The 22266-nt window shown below is 37.0% G+C and overlaps 3 protein-coding genes across 4 annotated transcripts; 2 read left to right on the top strand and 1 right to left on the bottom strand.

Annotated features, from left to right (window-relative positions):
- The first annotated feature begins 8251 nt into the window (after positions 1-8251).
- Positions 8252-9594, top strand: LOC112779486 (F-box/kelch-repeat protein At3g23880-like). The gene has a single exon (XM_025823779.3). It carries the CDS (start codon positions 8393-8395, stop codon positions 9494-9496), a length of 1104 nt encoding a protein of 367 aa, XP_025679564.1. The 5' UTR covers positions 8252-8392; the 3' UTR covers positions 9497-9594.
- A 2408-nt stretch (positions 9595-12002) lies between these two features.
- Positions 12003-16780, top strand: LOC112777160 (F-box/kelch-repeat protein At3g23880). 2 transcript variants are annotated; one of them, XM_072227415.1, is made up of 5 exons: positions 12003-13398; positions 13489-14029; positions 14834-15523; positions 15761-15970; positions 16428-16780. In XM_072227415.1, exon 1 carries the CDS (start codon positions 12197-12199, stop codon positions 13349-13351), a length of 1155 nt encoding a protein of 384 aa, XP_072083516.1. In that variant the 5' UTR covers positions 12003-12196; the 3' UTR covers positions 13352-13398; positions 13489-14029; positions 14834-15523; positions 15761-15970; positions 16428-16780. The 2 variants fall into 2 exon arrangements, with proteins under 2 accessions (XP_072083516.1, XP_025677242.1); XM_025821457.3 differs by lacking the exon at positions 13489-14029.
- Positions 16781-17322: 542 nt separating this feature from the next.
- Positions 17323-20777, bottom strand: LOC112777295 (protein ASPARTIC PROTEASE IN GUARD CELL 2). Its single transcript, XM_072227416.1, has 2 exons — positions 18251-20777; positions 17323-17887 (listed from the first exon to the last, which is right to left on the bottom strand). Exon 1 carries the CDS (start codon positions 19771-19773, stop codon positions 18298-18300), a length of 1476 nt encoding a protein of 491 aa, XP_072083517.1. The 5' UTR covers positions 19774-20777; the 3' UTR covers positions 17323-17887; positions 18251-18297.
- Positions 20778-22266: the final 1489 nt, after the last annotated feature.

Below are 22266 nucleotides of genomic sequence, written 5' to 3' on the forward strand. Positions count from 1 at the left end.
CCCACCTTGGGAGCTTAATGGAAGTTTATGTAGATGACATGTTGGTGAAAACCAAGAAAGAGGCCGACCTCTTAACAGACCTCTCGCAAGTATTTGACACCATAAGGTCACACGGGATGAGGCTAAATCCCGCAAAGTGTACCTTCGCGGTGGAGGCTGGAAAATTTCTAGGGTTTATGCTGACACAAAGGGGGATCGAAGCAAATCCCGATAAGTGTAGAGCTATCCTGGAAATGAAAAGCCCGACTTGCTTAAGAGAGGTCCAGCAGCTAAACGGCCGACTTGCAGCCCTCTCCAGATTCTTGGCAGGATCAGCACTAAAATCCCTTCCACTGTTCTCCTTATTGAGAAATGGATGTCAGTTCGAGTGGACTCCTGAATGCGAAGAGGCATTCCAAGAGTTCAAAAGATTCTTGAGTCAACCTCTGATTCTGACCCGGCCTGTAGTTGGAGAAGACCTCGTCCTATACTTATCTGTAGCAGACAAGGCTGTCGCGTCAGCCCCGATAAGAGAAGACGAGGTCGGTCAGCATCCAGTGTATTTCATCAGTAAAGTTCTACAAGGCCCCGAGCTAAGGTACCACAAACTAGAGAAGTTTGCCTACTCCTTAGTGGTAGCCTCACGAAGGCTACGGCCTTACTTTCAAGCTCATACAATAAGAGTCTGCACGAACCAACCCATAAAGCAAATCCTCCAAAAGACGGATGTTGCAGGGAGAATGGTTCAATGGGCAATAGAGCTCTCCGAGTTCGACTTGAGGTATGAAACTCGGACGGCAATCAAAGCTCAATTCCTCACCGACTTCATAGCTGAGTACGCGGGAGACCAAGAGGAAAAGCCACCTACATGGGAACTCTATGTAGATGGATCCTCAAACAAGACAGGAAGCGGCGCAGGCATAATATTGGTCGATGAAAGGGGAACCCAAATAGAGGTTTCCCTCAAATTTGAATTCCCAGCTTCAAATAATCAAGCAGAATATGAAGCCCTGATTGCTGGATTAAAGCTGGCAGAAGAAGTCGGTGCAACAAAAGTGATGATATATAGCGATTCCCAGGTAGTGACTTCCCAGATAAACGGAGAGTATCAGGCAAAAGACCCAAATATGAAGAGATACTTGGAAAAAACTTTGGAGTACCTCGGGCGCTTTGCAAAAAGCGAAGTCAAACACATAACTCAAGATCTCAATAACAGAGCAGACGCCCTCTCCAAGTTAGCAAGTACTAAGTCAGGAGGGAATAATAGAAGCCTGATCCAAGAAACTCTCCAAGAACCTTCCGTGGAAAAAACAGAAGAAAGGTAAGTGGTCCTTGAGGTAACCAGATTAAACCTCGGATGGATGAACCCCTTGGTCGAATATATGAAATTCGACATCCTCCCCAAGGAGGAAAAAGAGGCTAAGAAAATCCGGAGGGAAGCACAACACTACACTTTGGTGAAAAATATTCTCTATAGAAGAGGGATATCAACACCATTGTTAAAGTGCGTACCGAACTCGAGAACCACCGAGGTATTGGAGGAGGTTCACAATGGGATTTGCGGAAATCATCTCGGAGCCAGGTCGCTTGCCAGAAAAGTAATCCGAGCTAGATTCTATTGGCCGACCTTGTAGAGAGATGCCAGGGAATTTGTGAAAAAATGTCAACCATGCCAAATGCATGCAAATTTCCACGTGGCTCCCCCTGAGGAACTAATCAGTATAACTTCCCCATGGCCCTTTGCAAAATGGGGGATGGACCTGTTAGGCCCTTTCTCCCAGGCCCCGTAACAAGTCAAATACTTGATTGTGGGAATAGACTACTTCACAAAATGGATAGAAGCAGAATCACTGGCTACCATCACAGCCCAAAGAAGTCGGAGGTTCCTCTACAAGAATATCATCACAAGATATGGGATACCATATTCCATTACTACAGATAATGAAACCCAGTTCACCGACTCTACCTTCAGAAGCCTGGTGGCTAGTATGAAGATTAAACATCAGTTCACCTCGGTGGAACATCCGCAAGCAAATGGACAAGCCGAGGCAGCCAACAAAGTCATACTGGCAGGATTGAAGAAAAGGCTACAAGATGCAAAAGGAGCCTGGGCTAGGAGCTCCCACAAGTGTTATGGGCTTACAGGACAACGCCCCAATCTGCCACTGGAGAAACGCCCTTCCGATTAGTCTATGGCGTAGAAGCCACGATACCAATAGAAATCAGCGAACAAAGTCCAAGGGTGATTCTCCACGATGAGATCGGAAACGTACAGGGGCACAAAGAAGAGCTCGATTTGCTCCCCGAAGTCCGAGAAGAAGCCCGGATAAGAGAAGCAGCGCTGAAGCAAAGGATGACTACAAGATACAACAAAAAAGTCATTCGAAGAACCTTCACCCCAAATGACTTGGTCTTGATCAAAAATGACATTGGAGTCAATAAATCAGGGGAAGGAAAGCTCGCTGCCAATTGGAAGGGACCTTACAAAGTTAGCGAGGTCTTAGGAAAAGGTTATTATAAGGTGACCGACCTAAGTGGCACCGAGTTACCAAAGTCGTGGCATGCTTGTAACATGAAAAGGTACTATAGTTAAAAGCGAACTCTACTCCCTGATGTACTCTTTTCTCAACTTCATGATTTTTTCCCAAAATCAAAGGATTTTTTCTGGAGAAGGGTTTTTAACGAGGCATCATAGTGGAGGCTAAGGGAAAATAGGCCGTCAAAAGCCCTTAGTAGCAGTAAGGTACTTCCCCAATAAATAAAGATATTTTTTTTACAATATCTCTTATGAATTCCTTCTCGATTACTCTTTCCTACGAAACGCGCCGACTTAAGCTCGACAAAACGTGAAAATCCCATGAACCGACCTAGATGGTCGTCAGGATAAAAAGACGAGGTACAAGTCGGTGTAAAGAGGTTATAAAAGTTGATCGTGAGAAACTCGGAGACATTCCGACTTATAAGTCGAAATGAAAAACCGAGTAGAAAAGAAAACGCATCGCAAAAATAACCTAAGTCATAAAAGCTCAACAAAACAAAGTTGAGTATAAGGAATAACCAAAAAGAGATCAAAAAACCTAGGGAAAAAGCTTAAAAGCTGTCCTAAAGTCCTTAAAGCAAAAAGGCTCGGAAAGACAGGCAAGTGGTGCACGAAATTGTGATCTCAGGCAACGGCGCCAAAAACTTGGTACGCACGTCTTGATAAATTGTTTTTCATAATTTGTCACAACTTCGATACAACTAACCAGCAAGTGCACTGGGTCGTCCAAGTAATTAAACCTTACGCGAGTAAGGGTCGATCCCACGGAGATTGTTGGTATGAAGCAAGCTATGGTCACCTTGTAGATCTCAGTCAGGCGGATATAAAATAGTTATGGAGTTTTCGAAAATAAATAATAAATAGACAGAAAATAGAGATAGAAATACTTACGTAATTCATTGGTGAGAATTTCAGATAAGTGTATAGAGATGCTTTCGTTCCTCTGAACCTCTGCTTTCCTGTTGTCTTCATCCAATCAATCCTACTCCTTTCTATGGCTGGCTTTATGTAAAGACATCACCTTTGTCACTGGCTACTTTTTATCCTCTCTGGAAAATGGTCCGATGCGCTGTCACTGCATGGCTAATCGTCTGGAGGCATCACCGTAATCAATGGCTGCGTCCTATCCTCTCTGTGAAAATGGTCTGATGCGCTGTCACTGCATGGCTAATCATCTGGAGATTCTCGATCATACTGGAATATGATTTACTATCCTTTTGCGTCTGTCACTACGCCCAGCACTCGCGAGTTTGAAGCTCGTCACAGTCATTCAATCCTTGAGTCCTACTCGAAATACCACAGACAAGGTTTAGACTTTCTGGACTCTCATGAATGCCACCATCAATCTAGCTTATACCACAAAGATTCTGATTAAGAGATCCAAGAGATACTCATTCAATCTAAGGTGGAACGGAAGTGGTTGTCAGGCACGCGTTCATGGGGGAATGATGATGATTGTCACGTTCATCACATTCAGGTTGAAGTACGAATGAATATCTTAGAAGCGGAATAAGTTGAATTGAATAGAAAAACAGTAGTACTTTGCATTAATCTTTGAGGAACAGCAGAGCTCCACACCTTAATCTATGGAGTGCAGAAACTCTACCGTTAAAAATACATAAGTGAAAGGTTCAGGCATGGCCGAATGGCTAGCCCCCAAACGTGATCAATAGATCAAAAGATAATCCAAAGATGTCTAATACAATAGTAAAAAGTCCTATTTATAATAAACTAGCTACTAGGGTTTACAGAAGTAAGTAATTGATGCATAAATCCACTTCCGGGGCCCACTTGGTGTGTGCTTGGGCTGAACTTGAATGTTACACGTGCAAAGATCTTTCTTGGAGTTGAACGCCAGTTTGTAACGTATTTCTGGCGTTCAACTCTGGCTTGTGACTTGTTTCTGGCGTTTAACTCCAGACAGCAGCGTAGAACTGGCGTTCAACGCCCTTTTACGTCATCTAAACTCGGCCAAAGTATAGATTATTATATATTTCTGGAAAGCCCTGGATGTCTACTTTCCAACGCAATTGGAAGCGCGCCATTTTGAGTTCTGTAGCTCCAGAAAATCCACTTTGAGTGCAGGGAGGTCAGAATCCAACAGCATCAGCAGTCCTTCTTCAACCTCTGAATCTGATTTTTGCTCAAGTCCCTCAATTTCAGCCAGAAAATATCTGAAATCACAGAAAAAACACACAAACTCATAGTAAAGTCCAGAAATGTGAATTTAACATAAAAACTAATGAAAACATCCCTAAAAGTAACTAGATTCTACTAAAAACATACTAAAAACAATGCCAAAAAGCGTATAAATTATCCGCTCATCAGAGACATAGACATGGTGGTACATGTCTGCCATTTGTTTAATAAGACACAAATTTTTGATAGATACGCTAATACACAAGTGCTCATGAAATACATGTATTTAATGCGCTTTCTTTAAATTGAGACACAACTTTTAAGACACACAAACTTTTCACTTTGTCCTTCCACTATCACCTTCCTCCCTCGTCCTTCTTCTTTCTTCATCCACCTTACCCACCTCCCTCCTTTACACGTCACGCCGCCGCCCTCCTTTCTTCTCTTTTCCTTCCAACCCCTCTTCTCTTTGTCTTTTCTCGCATTTTATCCCCTCCCAATTCATCACTTTTAAAGCTTAATCTCCTTCATAATTCCTTCTTCCAAATCAAGATCTTCCGTTGTAGTCACTGTTGTCGTCATTGCTATTCACCATCACGCCTACTCTCTGTTTTCAGATTTGCCATTGCCTCTACTTCAAGTTGCGTTTGTCATCATTTTTGGTGTCGCTAGCTTTTAGATATGTTTTTCTCTCTCTCCTCTGGACACCTCAACCAAATGTAGCCTATGTCATTGTTTCCAATTCTTATTCTTAAACAATAAATTCAAATTATTAAACATTTTCATTAATTTGAAATAAATTTTATAAAAAGTGAAACACAGTTATATCTCAAAAATTGAGAACAAATGATTAGTGATGATTTCTAAATTCTAACTCTTATTTATATTTTTAAGACTAGCTATTCAATAAAATAAACTTTAATATATCCCATTGTCTTTCTAGTTCGTGCTCCAACTATTCTAATCGCTCTTGGTGTCCATGAACGAGCCCCATAAACTCTGTATAATCACGATCGTCAGAATCTCCAGGTTGATGGACTCCTGGCCCTATCCTCCTTCCTTCAGGGTTGTTTTTGTTCTCGTCTATGCCTCCTCTTCCTTCAGGACGTGGGGGAGGGGTACAACAATTGCATGATCATATTTAGTTTGGTCCTCTTTCTGGCGTTCTGATTCTAAAGCAGTGTATTTATTTTCAGGATATTCATCCATCATTGTCAAAGGTTGAGCTCTAGGTCTTTGACAACGGCGTCAATCTTTCGAGGATTATATGAAACAGATTATTTGGGTGTGAACGTGAGGTCCAGACTCTTTATAAATGATATGTTCGAGGTCTTCTCCGAATAGAGGTAGGTGTCCGATGTCTTCGAGCAAGATGGGAGTGGTATCTGCAAAGAACTCCGATGTTTACGTTAGTATGGGTTTAAAGCAAGTTTTCGTAGAATTGGGTTCTAGAGATACCTGAGTGCATCTGTGTATTTATAGGTGTAGATGTAGGATCAATAACCACTTTTGGAGTGGTTCCACCTTTAATAGTGGGCTATTACTTCCTTTTATATAGGAAATTTATTGAGATCTCCCTTCTAAATGAGAAGAGATTGTAGATGGTGGTTTGGATCCACCCATTATAGAAGAAACCACACTGGGTTGACGTTACCAAGCCTGACCTATTGAAAGTCGGGTAGTGCATTAGAGTGGTGTGGGACTTAGGGCCAGTTTGAATAGGACTATAGGTAACTTTTTTTTTTTTACTTTTAATTTATGAAAAGTTTATTAATATTTTGTATAATTTTTAAAATCAAATTGTAACTTTTTAAAAAGCTATTTAAGTGTTTGTGGAGAAGTTAAAAAAAAATTTTCTTATAATAAAATTTTTTATCATTCTTCTTTTAAAATAAGCACTTTTAATATAAATATTTATTGTTTAAACTCTTTTTTCAAAGATTTAATTACTCTGTTGGTCCCTATAGTTTCGCGAAATTTTTAATTAGGTCCCTATACTTTTTCCTGTTAATTATGTCCCTGCACCAAATATTTTTTTTCAATTAGGTCCCTCTTGGTAGTAATTGGCTTAATTGTATAGGGACTTAACTAAAAGAAAATTAGTGTAGGGACTCAAATAAAAAGAAAAAAAAGTGTAGGGACTCAATTAAAAAAAAAATTGGTGCAAGGACTCAATTAAAAGAAAAAAATATAGGAACCTAATTAAAAATTTTGCGAAACTATAGGAACCAACAAAGTAATTAAACTTTTGTGAAAACTGAGTCTTATTAAGATATTTATCCAAAACTGAGTCTTATTATAGATTGGGCTTGTGGTCCTTCTTGGGCCCGGCTTTAGGGCTGCATTTGTTTTTGTAGACAGGACAAGACTTGACACTGAGACAGAGACACCAAAAATTACTTTTTATGTATTATTTTTGGATACAATAGATAAGACACTAATATAATGTCTAGTATTATATTTGGATAAATATAAATAAGACTAAAATATAAGGTAAAATTACTAAAATAAAAGATAATAAAAAAGGGTAATAAGAGAATAATGAAAAATAATTACGGACAAAAAGAAAAAAAATTCATTAAAAATTCTGTATCTACCTTCCTATTTTCGTGTCCATCAATGTCCTTCGTTTAGAAGTGGACACAAAAAAAAAAAAAGTGTCCGAGAGACATTATGTTAGTGTCCATGTCTCTCTATCCAAACACGTTTTAAATATGTATTGTCCATGTCTCTATTGTCCAAACAAATGCAACCTAGTAGTCTAGGGTGAGACCAGAATCTATTTTAAAGGTCTGAACCTAATTCAAAATTAATCTAAAATAAACAGAGTTAGATAGAGTCGGGTCGATATATAATTAGTATGTACGATTTTGTAAATTTTATATAATAAAATAACAAAACTTTACTTTTATATATTAAATTTAATAAATGTATTTTAAAATAAAGAGTAAAATATACTTTTTATTTTTGAAATTTGACAAAAATTTTAAAAATATTCTTAAATTTTATTTTGTTTTAATTTTATCCAAAAAAATTTCGATTTGCATTAAATATATTCCTAGCAAGTGGCGGCTAATCTTTTAAAAATTTAGGATCAATTCAACAACAACTAATAAAAACAACCTTCAATATAAGCAAATTAAACATAATTGTCATAAATTATTGTTGAATTGGTCTTAAATTTTTGAAAATTTAACTGATATATTTGAAACAAATAAAAAATTTTTAGGACAAAATTAAAATAAAATAAAGTTTATGAATATTTTTAAAACTTTTGACAAATTTTAAGGACAAAGAATATATTTTATCCTAAAATAAATTATTTAAAAATAAAAATAATATCATATAATATAAAAAATTAATTAAAATAAAAAATACAATATTTTATTACTTTTACGGTAAAATATATATGGTAATTATAAAATAATAATTGTTATAGTATCTAAGAATATTTGTCTAATTTATTAAAAAAATTAATATTTAATTTTAAAAATATAAAATTAAATAATGATTAAATATTCAAAATTTATAATAAAAAATAAAATAGATAAAAGTTAGATACCAAAATGATAAGCACGGTAAAATTCACCTCATAAAATTTCCTTTGAGATAAAATCGGGTCTATGAAAATATGTTCCAAACCCAGTCCAAAGTTACGCTTATAAAAATGCCAAATCCAAACCCCGAATTAACTACTGTTACTCATAGCGCCGCCCCGCCCCTTGTTCCTCCACAATGCGGCCGAAACCCCACTCTCCAACGAAGGCGCCACCCATCCTTCCGGAGGAGCTGATCGAGGAGATCCTGGTGAGGGTTCCGGCGAGTACCCTTGTGAAATTGAAGATTGTGTGCAAATCATGGAATGCACTCATCTCCAATCCCGAATTCACGAGCGACAACGTTTACCGGTCAAGAGCAGATCCAAGACTGGTATATCGCTCTCGAAGTAAATGCAAAATCCACTTTTCGTCGGTGCAGTCTCTATTCAAGAACCCATCCGCCCTTCTTACCAAAGATTGCTGCTTCGAGATGGATGATGATCTGCATATCTTGGGTTCCTGCAATGGCTTGATCTGCCTCGGCTTGATAAGCGGTCCTTTTCACTTGGGATCCATCAGATTGTGGAACCCCTGTACCAGATCGGCATCGGATTGGTTGAAAATTCGGGCGATAGATGGTGACATGTATGGTTTTGGCTATGATCATGTGCATGATAATTACAAGTTTCTTGAGTGTTGTTGGAGATACGGCCACAAAATTCACACCTTCGGTTCGAATTATTCGACAACCATCGTTCAAGATCCCCCATCTTACCACCCCAAGCTGGGGATAGGGACGTTTGTGTATGGCACTCTGAATTGGGCAGCTCAGGCTCGTAGCAACTCTCTCGAATGGGTGATCCTTTCCTTTGACTTAGCCAGCGAGAATTTTGCCCCATTGTCTCTGCCTGATATAAATAATAGGGACGAGTATTATGATCCTGCGGTGGGTGTGTTGAGGGACAGGCTTTGTGTTTGTTTGAAGGAAAACTATGGTGGTTGGATTTTGTGGGTGATGGAGGAGTATGGGGTTCAAGAGTCTTGGACTAAGTTGCTGACTCTATTTAGTAATGAGCACGTATATCCACCCATATTTTATTCATTTAAAGCCATGTACATGACGGAAAAAGATGACGTTCTGGCTGTTTCCTCTCAATTTTTCAAATTAGTTATTATTAAAGCAAATGATGTCCGCACATCGCAACGAAATTTTGTCGACGCAGATCATCAGAATTGCTATGTTTACCATGAAAGCTTGGTTTCGCCCTCCCATTTAGGCCTTCCAAGTTTCCACTACTGATAAAATAAAATCAGTCCATGTTTATTGCTTAATGACTTTCTGTTATTGTAAGTGTTACTCTCATTCATCAATGCAGTTTATTTTGTTGTTTACCTCAACTTGGTGACTCTACTTTTTGTCCATATGATTATCCCCAGTGGCTATCTTTGTCAGTACTGCATAATCTAATGCATAAGGTGCATGAGGCAACAATTATCATATACAAGGATGACGTGTGAGTTAACAATTATCATATACAAGGGTGACCTAATGCATGAGGTTGAGGACATAAATTATGTGTCTTGGATTTTGAACCTCCGAGCCTTAGGGAGCAAGGCAACAACCTGACCATTGTATCATGTCTAACTATTAGGAACTAAAAATGTAATTAAGGGAACTAATTCTCTATCCATGGCTAAACCACTCATTTATGTATGCCACATTCTGATGCATGTTTTCATCATTTTTCGGGTTACTTCGTTTTATGTTTTCAAATGGTACTCGTCTTCTTATTTTGTCTCTACATGGGAGGGATCATGTATTACTTGGAATATGAACCAAAAACCATGGCCCTTTTTCTTAGGTAAACCAAAAACTAGAAACAAATCTACATTATCATAAACAAATTCAGAGAATATTTAGGGATGACTTTTAAGTTCTAACTCTTATCTATATTTTTAGGACTAGTTATTCAATAAAATAAACTTTAATATATCCTATTGTCTTTCTAGTTCGTGCTCCAACTGTTCTAATCGCTCTTGGTGCCCACAAACAAGTCCCATGAACTCTGTAAAATCATAGTCTTCAGAATCTCCAGGTTGATGGACTCCTGACCTTATCCTCCTTCCTTTAGGGTTGTGTTTGTTCTCGTCTATGCCTCCTCTCCCTTCAGGATGTGGGGGTTACAACAATTGCATGATCATATTTAGTTTGGTCCTCTTTCTGGGGTTTTGATTCTGAAGCAGTGTGTTCATTTTCAGGATATTCATCCGCTATTGTCAAGGGTTGAGTTCTAGGTTTTCGACAACGGTGCCAATCTTCCAAGAATTATATGAAACAGATTATTTAGGTGTGAACGTGAGGTCCAAACTCTTATAAATGATATGTCTGAGGTCTTCTCTGAATAGAGGTAGGTGTCCGATGTCTTCGAGCGAGATGAGAGTGGTACCTGCAAGGGACTCCGATGTTTACGTTAGTATGAGTTTAAAGTAGGTTTTCGTAGAATTGGGTTCTAGAGATACTTGAGTGCATCTGTGTATTTATAGGTGTAGATGTGGGATCAATAACCACTTTTGGAATAGTTCTACCTTTAATAGTGGGCTATTGCTTCCTTTTATGCAGGTAGTTTATTGAGATCTCTCTTCTAAATAAGGAAAGATTGTAGGTGGTGGTTTGGATCCACCCATTATAGAAGAAACCACACTGGGTTGACGTTGCCAAGCCCGACCTCTGGGAGGTCGGGTAGCGCATTAGAGTAGCGTGGAAGTTAATTAGGGCCAGTTTGAATAGGTCCATAAATAACTTTTTTGAACTTTTAACTTATGAAAAATTTATTAATGTTTTGTACAATTTTTAAAATAAAATTATAACCTTCTAAAAAGCTATTTAAGTGCTTGTGAGAAGTTAAAATAATGATTTCTCTTATAATAAAAAGTTTTTTTTATCATTTTTTTTTAAAAATAAACACTTTTAATATAAATATTTATTGTTTAATTAAACTATTTATCCAAAACTGGGTCTTATTATAGATTGGGCTTGTGGTCCTTCTTGGGTCCGACTTTAGTAGTTTAGGGTGAGACAAGGGTCTATTTTAAAGGTCCGAACCTAATTCTAAATTAATCTGAAATAAACAAAGTTAGATACAGTCGAGTCGATATATAATTAGTATGTACGATTTTGTAAATTTTATATAATAAAATAACAAAATTTTACTTTTTTTATTTTTAAAGTTTGATAAAAATTTTAAAAATACTCTTAAATTTTATTTTATTTTAATTTTATCCAAAAGTTTTCGATTTGTGTTAAATATATCTTTAGTGGGTGGTGGCTAATTTTTTAAAAATTTAGAACCAATTTAGCGACAACTAATAAAAACAACCTTCAATATAAGCAAATTAAACATAATTGTCATGAATTATGGTTGAATTGGTCTTAAATTTTATATTTGAAGCAAATCAAAAATTTTTAGGACAAAATTAACATAAAATAAAATTTATTAATATTTTTAAAATTTTTGATAAATTTCAGAAACAAAGAATATATTTTATCTTAAAATAAATTATTTAAAATAAAAATAATGTCATATAATATAAAAAATTAATTAAAATAAAAAACATAATATTTTATTAATTTTACAGCAAAATATATAGCGTAATTATAAAATAATAATAATTATAGTATTTAAAAATATTTGTCTAATTTATAAAAAAATTTAAAAATTAATATTTAATTTTAAAAATATAAAATTAAATAATTATTAAATATTCAAATTTATAATAAAAAATAAAATAGATAAAAGTTAGATACCAAATGATAAACAACCTAAAATTCACCTCATAAAATATCCTTTGAGATCAAGTCGGGTCTATGAAAATATATTCCAAACCCAGTCCAAAGTTACACTTATAAAAATGCCAAATCCAAGCACCATGTTAACTACTGTTACTGTTACTGTTACTGTTACTCATCGCGCCGCCCCGCCCCGCCCCTTGTTCCTCCACAATGCGGGGAAACCTTCTCGGAACCACCGACAAGCGGCCGAAACCCCTGTCTCCAACGAAGGCGCCACCCATCCTTCCGGGCGAGGTGATCGAGGAGATCCTGGTGAGGGTCCCGGCGAGTACCCTTGTGAAATTGAAGATTGTGTGCAAATCATGGAATGCACTAATCTCCAACCCCGAATTCGTCAGCGGAAACGTTCACCGGTCACGAGCAGATCCAAGACTGGTATATCGCTTTCGAGATAGTCGCAAAATCCACTTTTCGTCGGTGCAGTCTCTATTCAAGAACCCATCCGCCCTTCTTACCAAAGATGGCTGCTTCGAGATGGATGGTGATCTGCATATCTTGGGTTCCTGCAATGGCTTGATCTGCCTCGGCTTGATGAGCGGTCGTTTTCACTTGGGATCCATCAGATTGTGGAACCCCTGTACCAGATCGGCATCGGATTGGTTGAAAATTCGGGCTGACATGTATGGTTTTGGCTATGATCATGTGCATGATAATTACAAGTTTCTCGAGGGTTGTTGGAGATACGGCCACAAAATTCACACCTTCGGTTCGAATTATTGGACAACCATCGTTCAAGATCCCCCATCTTACCACCCCAAGCTGGGGATAGGGACGTTTGTGTATGGCACTCTGAATTGGGTAGCTCAGGCTCGTAGCAACTTTCTCGAATGGGTGATCATTTCCTTTGACTTAGCCAACGAGAATTTTGCCCCATTGTCTCTGCCTGATATGAATAATAGGGACGAGCATTATGATCCTGCGGTGGGTGTGTTGAGGGACAGGCTTTGTGTTTGTTTGAAGGAAAACTATGGTGGTTGGATTTTGTGGGTGATGGAGGAGTATGGGGTTCAAGAGTCTTGGACTAAGTTCATCACCGTATTTAGTAATGAGCGGGTATATCCACCCATGTTTTATTCACTTAAAGCCATGTACATGGCGGAAAATGATGACGTTCTGGCTGTTTCCCTTTGTCCCAGTGATTCTAGAATTTTCAAATTAGTTATTATTAATTCAAATGATGCCCCCAAATCGCATCGAATTTTCGGCCAACGAACTTTTGTCGACGCAGATAATCAGAATTGCTATGTTTACCAAGAAAGCTTGGTATCGCCCTCCGATTTAGGCCTTCCAAGTTTCCACTACTGATAAAATAAAATCAGTCCATGTTTATTGCTTAATGACTTTCTGTTATTGTAAGTGTTACTCTCATTCATCAATGCAGTTTATTTTGTTGTTTACCTCAACTTGGTGACTCTACTTTTTGTCCATATGATTATCCCCAGTGGCTATCTCTGTCAGTACTGCATAATCTAATGCATAAGGTGCAGCAGGCACCATCAATTCATGCTTGACTTTGAGACCTGCTAGGTTTCAAGTGAATATATTCAGCTGTTAACATTTAAAATAATGGTATGACTTGGATATATTTATAGTTGTATATACAACATAGGTGACAATCTACTAGAACATCAAAGATAATGCTACCATGTCATGCTATCAACCACAGACTAAGGTCTTAAACATTCTTCACCAGATGCACTTGTTAGATTTCCCTGTAACCAAAGCATGTTTTCATTATGTTCTTAGAGAAAACGAACCCAGTCCTAGTTTCAAACTGGAAGCAAGTCCATTATATTCCACAATACAAAGTTGAAGTTTTCAAAATTCCACCAAAACTAAACAAGCCAAGAAAAGCCCTCATCTAAGAATATTCTAAAACAAAATGCGACTCACAAGTTGAGCGAAGGGCTCTCCATCCTTGAAGATGATGAAGGTTGGCAGGGCCTCAATCCTTTATTTGTTGGCAATTGCAGTGTGCTTCAGGTCAATCTTGACTACCTGTACCTATGCAAATATTCTTTCAATGCTTTTGCTTCTTTGACTAGCTTATGATCACCCGCGTCTTGTTAAAAATGATTCTTCTGATCCTCTTGGGAAATAATTCGGAAACAACCTTTGCTATATGCTGTGCTTGCAGGTTAATTAGTTTCTAACATGATGTATTCAGACAGTTGTTTTTTTGTTGTTAATATGAGCTCTAAGAACGTGATGGAATATATCCTTTTATTATAACATGGAAGTTTAACTCTATGTATGGTATATGTAATGATTTTGGGTTAAAAATATAGTATCTTATAGGTAAACTTTCAATGTTAAGTTATGCTGTTGTTGAGAAATACACATGCACACTGGACACTGGTCAAGATTTAGGATTTTCTTATATGTTGTCAATGTCATTATGGAACTGCATGGTTAGCACAGCCCCAAGCACATGTCTAGAAAGTGGATAAATGGAACAAAATGAGTGACTAGATGGAAATTAGATCTTATACCATGGGGAACTGTGGTTGACTGGTTGTGAGCTTTCAGTAAAACACAAATGTTTACCATCCCAGCTTTAATAAGAAAAAAGAAAATACGCGGGATGCTGTAGGATAATGTCCAAAACCATCACTTTCAATTGAGTGTATTTCTGATCTAATTAATTTTTTCTGCTTTAATCTCCTGAAGCTTACAGTTGTAACCCTGCTTATGGATATTTGTTTTCTAGAAAACAATTTTTTATTCTGATGCTATGATCTATTGATTAAGTACTTAATTGTTTACTAATCACTGGTTGATTTTTAGGTTTTGATTTCTCAGTTTGTCTTCTGGGCCTATAGCTGAGTAGTAACCAATAGCAATACGTTGTTGATAAGGGCTTTAGTTGATTCGTACTTCTTTTCAATAGGATCCACCTGAAGACTCTGTTGTTACAATGTGTGGCCATGTCTTCTGTTATCAATGTGTATCAGATTACTTGAATGGTGATGGTAATACATGCTCTGCTCCTGGTTGTAAAGCAGCACTTGCAAAAGATGGTGTTTTCTCCAAGGCTACGTTGAGGAGTTGCTTGTCTGATGAACTTGGTGGTAGTAATTCCATAAAAGTGCATGATTTTGCTCGTTCACTAGCAGCAGAGTTAGTACACTTCATATAAAATCAAAGCTGTCCTTGAGATTCTACATTCAAATTGTAAACTGAATAGTTGTAGCTCTGGTTTACTAAATTCTGCTGGAAGCCATAGAGGTTCACCACCATCTTCTGATGATTCATATATTGAAGATTGCGACTTAGATGCTAAGATTATGAAACAGAAGAAAGTATTCACAGTTGACAACCGTAGGACCAATAAATGCTATAGTTTTTTGGACTAGAATGTTGGACTTAGTTGAGGCATCATTGCAACAATCCCCTATACAATACAGGAGACTTGATGGGATGATGTCTCTGAGTGCTAGAGACAGATCTGTTAAAGATTTTAATTCTGATTCCAAGGTTTGGTCTTCTGTCTTCCCTGACATTGTCAAAGCTGATAATTGTTTTATGCAAATCTAAAAATATGATAGGAAGTAGTATGAGGACCTATTTGGTGGTAGCTGAAGTAATGTGAAATTTAATCCTCTTTCTTGATCATTCTGTTGATGCATTGGTTTTATTATGGGAATTATTTACTGTTCCAAGTGCATTCAACCCGATAGCCTTTTGGTGTCTGACAACTGACATTCCTTCCAGGTAACTGTTATGCTGATGTCGCTGAAAGCAGGAAATCTTGGTTTGAATATGGTTGCTGTGTGTCATGTTATTCTTTTGGATCCGTGGTAGATTCCAACAAATGAAGATCAAGCTACTGATCGAGCTCATAGAATTGGACAGATTCGTCCTGTTACAGTGACACGGCTCACTATAAAAGATACAGTTGAAGACAGAATACTGGTTCTTCAGGTAATTCTACTGGTCTATTTATCAAGTTTTGCTTCATGCGTCAAAACACGGCGATACATTAGAAATAATTGGATTTAGGGCCACCAAAGTGGGGCTTTGCTGTTTGTGAATATGAGAGCCAACTTCAAAAGTCCTGATTTTTCTCCCCTTTATATTTTCCCTTTCTAATACTGTTTTAAATTTTTTGAACAGAATGGTACAAGTTGATAGATGACATTTTTAGGCCAACATTTTCCCTTTTTTAACTTCTAAAAAGTAACAGACTAATAGTATAACCTGCTACAAGGGCCGAATGGTATCAGCATGAGTTATCTTGTGGTCCAAGGGCAAGTTGATCTCATAAATTCCCATACCATTTAATTTGTGTGGTTGCTTGCTTTCATAATGGGAGAAGTAAGTGTGTGTGTGTGTCATTGATAAGCTGATGTTGTCATTCTGTTGGAACTATGTCTGGCAGGAAGAGGAGGAAAATGGTTGCATCCACTTTTGGCGAAGACAATGCCGACAATTCCGACGCTCGCCTTTCAGTGGATGATTTCTGAAATATCTTTTCGGTGTAGATTCTTAGATTATTGCCTACTTGTTCCCGCCATGAATGGTTAATAGTTATAGTTAAGTTTTGCCTTTGGAGGGTTAGGTTTGGAATTAAAGATAGTTCTGAAGGGATGGATGGCTTCTTTTTTGTTGGTGCCTGCTGACATGTGTTGCTCAAGTTGACTGGTGAGTTTGGCTAATTTGTGTAGCACAAAGCTGCCTGTAAATATTCTAATTAAATTTATATATATGGAAATGCTACATTTTACAATTCTATTGATCAGGTGCAGACTGTGCTGTATGTTATTGCTTCCAATTCTTATTCTTAAACAACAAATTAAAATTATTAAACATTTTCATTAATTTGAAATAAATTTTATTAAAAGTGAAAACACAGTCATAGCCCGAAAATTGGGAACAAGTGATCAGTGATGGCTTCTAAGTTTTAACTCTTACCCATGTTTTTAAGACTAACTATTCAATAAAGTAAACTTTAATACATCTCATTTCAAAGTAGAGTACAAGAAAATGCTGAGTCTAGAAACCCAACAGTTTGTCTAACAATTATTGGTTTAGTTGAGTTAACATGTTGGTACAATCAAAGCATTCAAGGTTTGTGAAATTGTGACCAGATTTGAAAATGATAATAGTGATATACGTAAAATGATGGTTTTGTCAAATGCAGTTTTGGATGAGTACGATAATTGTTTGGGACACTCTTCTGTACAGATTGTACTGGTATAGAGTATAGAGAGAATATAATTCCTTTTATAGTTATTTTTTATTATTTTATTATTATTCAAAATGTGAGTCCTATCTTTATTAATTTCTCTTTTATTCTATTAAAGGAAAAATTTGTAAACTTACATCTTTATCATATAATTCACCTAATTGTAATTAGTACATCGAATTCCTGCATGATTCGTAATCTCTGACCAAAGGAATGGGTGTTGTGGTACATTGCTTCTTGATTCCTCTTCTTTCACCATTTTTCACTAACAAAGTCTTAACTTTTGGTGGGGCCTAAAAGGTGCTTTCAAAACCATATGGGCAATCAAAACATCATTTTCATCCACTCTAATTAACCACATATATCAGATAACATGTGAGTGGGACATCTAAGTGTATATGTCGTCCTGCTAATGATCATCCACATTTTAATAAAAGAAAAAAAAAGAGTGTAAAAAGTGATTTATTTTCCCCTCTCATCCCTCTCATGAATCTGAGGTCTCTCTCTAAAGAGGAAAAAGCAATGGCTTTTGCCTTTGTAAAAGTCATTACTTGAATGAATGAATGCACACTCCCAACAAAGGTAGAGAGCAGAGCCTAATAGTGGTGGTGGCTCCCCTTCCCTCATCATTCAATTTCTGTAGCAGCTTTGAGCTTTCACATACAAAGGAAAGAGAAAGAAAAAGGTGTCAGGGTTATGTCTTGAGAGAGAGACTGAATCATTTATAACTCTTCCTATGTCTTGGATCCTCCTTATGACTATGCACAACATAAACCCAATGGTGCAATTGACCTTTTGACTATGTTCATTGTTAGCCCCTTGGCAATGTTTATGTTTGACCACTCATTATAACATATTAGATATGTTCCTTCCTACACACTATTGCACACTAAATAAAAATTGCTTTTAGCACCTAATAAAAAGTGGAGCTTATATGATTACAATAATACAATATAGCTAAGTATAATATAATATATATGATATTAGTACAATAGTGAATATGTAACATTACTTACTAAGACTAACAAAAATTCAGATGGTTGGTGTACATGTACATGCTTATTCAACAAACATTGGGTCCAAATCCCACATACCCATTAGCTCCATCAACTGAAATTTCAATCCCTTCTTGTTGGATGTTACCTATAATGGAAAGCCCCGAAGGAGAAGGAGCAAATGCAAAGCAGAATGTTCCAACATCATCAACAGGAATTAAGAAATTCCTAGCTGGCAGGGTCAAAATTGGCCCACCCGAGAAGTAAAACGATACGGTCGGGACCCGAACCGACATAAACCCGTATAAATCATAGCACGTGTCAAAAATGGATACTCCGGATGCCCGAGGCAAGTTTGTGGTTTGCCCGATAAAAGCATCCCGGAATGCATTATACGCCACTGTCGGCAGCCTAGTCACGGCCGTGCCGGTGTCCATCACCACTCCTCCATCCCCTGTTTCCGTTAACCTGAAAATATCTTCGGGTATGGATACCTTAATGCCCCCAACCCCAAGACCCGAGAGCCCAATATAGTAGAAACTCGGGGCCCGCAGGTTATGGATCAGGGAGACCCATGAAGCACCCACGGGCATGGATTCAAGACCGAATTCAAGTGACCCGGACGACCCGATGCCCCGACTCACTAAACAATAACTAAATGCACCGCCAGTCTGGCCACCAAGCTGGCCCACAAAAGACATGGGCCCACCACCAAGGCCCAAAAGCCCAGCAGCCCCAACAAACATTCCTTGGTTGCTGTGCCCGCACCCGATCGCCACGTTTCGGATCACGGTTCGCCCGAACGTGAGAGTCTCAAGGGCAAGTGTCCCTTTCGTGTAGGACCCGTCGCCGTAGGAAACCTCGTACCGGCACCGCCCCTCGTGGCAGCCGGCATTCTCCAGGCGGCTGCATACGTTGGAGCCACAAGAAACGCCGGAATAAGAAGAAGACTCTGACGGGTTGAAAACCGGGTCGGATTGACGGTAACATTGATTGCAGGGTTGGCATTGGACCCAGACGATGTCGCTGCCGGAATCGATGACAACGTATTGGTTCCTCGGTGGGCTTCCAACTCCGATTCTGACGAAGTATTCGCCGCTGCCTTGCTCCATACCCGAAACTACGTCCGACCCGAACTCCTCTGCTTCGTAGTTGCTGGTTTTTCCGGCTGCGGCGGAGAGACGGCGGAGGAGGGCGGAGACCCTTTTGGCGTCTCTTTGCATTCGTGCATTGAAACGGGTGCGGTGATCTTGGGTGGCGTTAAAGGTGGTGACTTTGTCTCTGTGAAGTAGGTTGAGCTTCCATTTTGCTGATCCTTCATGTTTGGTGGTGTTGTGTTTTTGGGGTGTTTTTGGGATTAGGGTTGGGTTCAGTTTGGTATCTGCTATTGTTTGTTTGACGTTGAGCTCCTGGAAATGAGGGTGGTTGAGCTTGTTGGAAGGTGATGATGGAGTGGAAGCGGTAATGGTAATGGTGGTGGTTAGAAGGATCAAGAGCAGCAGAAGCATTGTGCCCTGCAAAGGTGCAAGCTTTGTGGGTGACATAATTAATGGCTGTTGTCGTTGTTGTTGTTGTTGTGTGTGTTAGTCAATTGGATTTTCAGTTGGGAGTGCGAAGTGTGTTGTGGAATGGAGGGTGGGGAGGGGATTTATTTGGTTTGGTTTTGGGTGTATGTGTAGTGTAGAGTGTAGACTGTAGAGGGGAAAAGGTTGATGATTTCTACTGTTGAAATAATTGAATTGGTGGAAGTTTCTGTTTTTGTAGTTTAGTATTTTGTTATGATTTTAAATCGTGGTATGATATGAGAGGGTGAGTTGAGTAGAGAGGCCACTATTACTATATTACATCTGTTTTGTGTAGTTAATATTCCTGATATTGGTGAATGGATATATGAATATTTCCACCAAAGGGTAGTTGATGGAGTTGTGGTGATTTCCAGCAGGATGGAAAGAAAGAAAGAAAGAAAGAAAGGTAGTTGGGTGCCACATCAATTTTGTTATCACTTACAAGAGATTGATTTTGTTAAATCATCTTAGTTTACTTTTGATTTTGTCATTTACCTAGTTTGTTGCTTTTACTTTCTGGCTTGTTAGATATGGTTTATAATAGAAATGATCAAGAATAATCTGCTCCTAGAATTTTACAAGATTTCAAATTACTTGTTTGTGGCATGCCTTTAAGGAAAAATCTTGGAGGGAAAGAAGGGGAGATCTATCAACATCAAATTTATGATTTTAGTGTACTAGGAGAGGTGCAAGAAAAATTAAAACTTCTGTTTTTGTGGGGAATAAGTTAAAGGGAGTAGATTCAACCTTGTTACATATGATATTACTGATTCTATTTAATGACCTTGATATGATCAAATAACAAGAAATTTCCCTTTCAGGCCAAAAAGGAAGGGGGAAGAAAAGGGTAAGCAGCATGGACTTGTTGACATAGTCAGCAAATAAATTACAAAAAAAAAAATTTCCATTATTAACTCCTCTTTTCTTGTTTATCTTCTCTTTTATCTCCATCTAATTTACTGCACTTTTAATTGAATTGGCACTACATGAATTTGAAACTGACTATCAAAATATTGCTGTCTGGATTTTGGAGGTGTTTCTTGGTATATATATAAATGAGAAACATGAATTATAAGTTGCCGAACTTTTCTATCAATATTGATTTTCAGAAAGTAGAACCAAATTGTAGATTCCACATGAATCATAAATCATTTTAATATGTTGTCATCTATGAAGCGCGGACATTCGCTGAGTTGTCGTGTCTGCGTGTCGGACATATTTCGGACACTATACTTATCGATACTCATTTGACACAAACGTCTGTTGTACCCAATCGTGTCTTAATAGAAAATAAAAAGTTCTTTTTCGATCACGTTTGGACACACATAAATATTATCACGTGTTAGCGTGTCCAATTTTATTCTTAACATATATTTTTAAAATAAATTTAGATATAGTACATATTATTATTTATTAAAACAAAAAAAATTAAATACTTGATATATAATTAAAACAAGACATTAAAAAATATTTAAAAAAATTAATTTATATTTTAATATCAATAAAAATATTAAAATAATATTATAATTTATTTAAAAAATATTTTATATTTTATATGTATATATATCTCTATATTTTATAAAATTTTAAAATTTATGTGTGTTCTGCGTGGTGTCCTATGTCAATATGAGTTTCTATGCATCATAAGTTGTCATGCAATTTCTCTAATATGCTGATTTATTTTCATTCTTTATCTCATTAGTAAGATAGAATTGCTCAAAGAATGAACTTAATTATTTATTGACTAAAGGTGAAGTTCCCCCACCTTTTCCATTCTTTCTCTCACACGCACACAATCTCCTCTAATCTTAATACAATAGGTGGTTGTGGTTCCTTGAAAAGGCGTGGAGCTATATCAAAACTCAAAAGTGATAATCTTTAGTGAGAATATTAGGGAATATTAATTTTATAATCATAGCCTTTCTAATAGGAATCTTTTATCACCTTTGGCCACTCACATTAAACAAGTAATTTATACTTTTAGTCTCTGAAAATTTTAATTTTTGATAAAATAATATTTAAAAAATATATTATTTTGGCCATTTAAAGATCATTTTTATTCGACAAACTATAATATTTTTCCATATCTTTCAAAAGTGGTAAAAAATAAAAATCTTATGTATTTGACTCAATTTTTTATAAAAACATTTGTACAATTACTTAAAAGGTATATATACAACTTTGAAACAAAAATTAATATCAAGACCCCTTTTTTTTCAATTTTATTTTAATTTTGTTCATTTGCATAAATAAATAAGAAAATAGTTAACATGAAAATACTAAGTTCGAAAGTTAGAAATATTGTATTTTCCTAAATAAACTTGGAAAAAAGAAAGTCATGTGATGAAAGTTGATCTTTAGAGTAATTTTAAAATGTGTCTTCTCATCTTTGGTGTATTTTGTTAGTAGAGATAATTTTCTTAAGGATATTAATGTCATTTATTTCAATTAGACTTTATTATCAAAATTAAT

The sequence above is a fragment of the Arachis hypogaea genome, chromosome 19 (genome assembly GCF_003086295.3).
Source record: "Arachis hypogaea cultivar Tifrunner chromosome 19, arahy.Tifrunner.gnm2.J5K5, whole genome shotgun sequence".
Lineage (NCBI taxonomy): Eukaryota > Viridiplantae > Streptophyta > Magnoliopsida > Fabales > Fabaceae > Arachis > Arachis hypogaea.

Excerpts from the sequence above, each read along its gene's own strand:
- LOC112779486 (XM_025823779.3), top strand. The coding sequence starts at position 8,393 with ATGCGGCCGAAACCCCACTCTCCAACGAAGGCGCCACCCATCCTTCCG.
- LOC112777160 (XM_072227415.1), top strand. The coding sequence starts at position 12,197 with ATGCGGGGAAACCTTCTCGGAACCACCGACAAGCGGCCGAAACCCCTG.
- LOC112777295 (XM_072227416.1), bottom strand. The coding sequence starts at position 19,773 with ATGTCACCCACAAAGCTTGCACCTTTGCAGGGCACAATGCTTCTGCTG.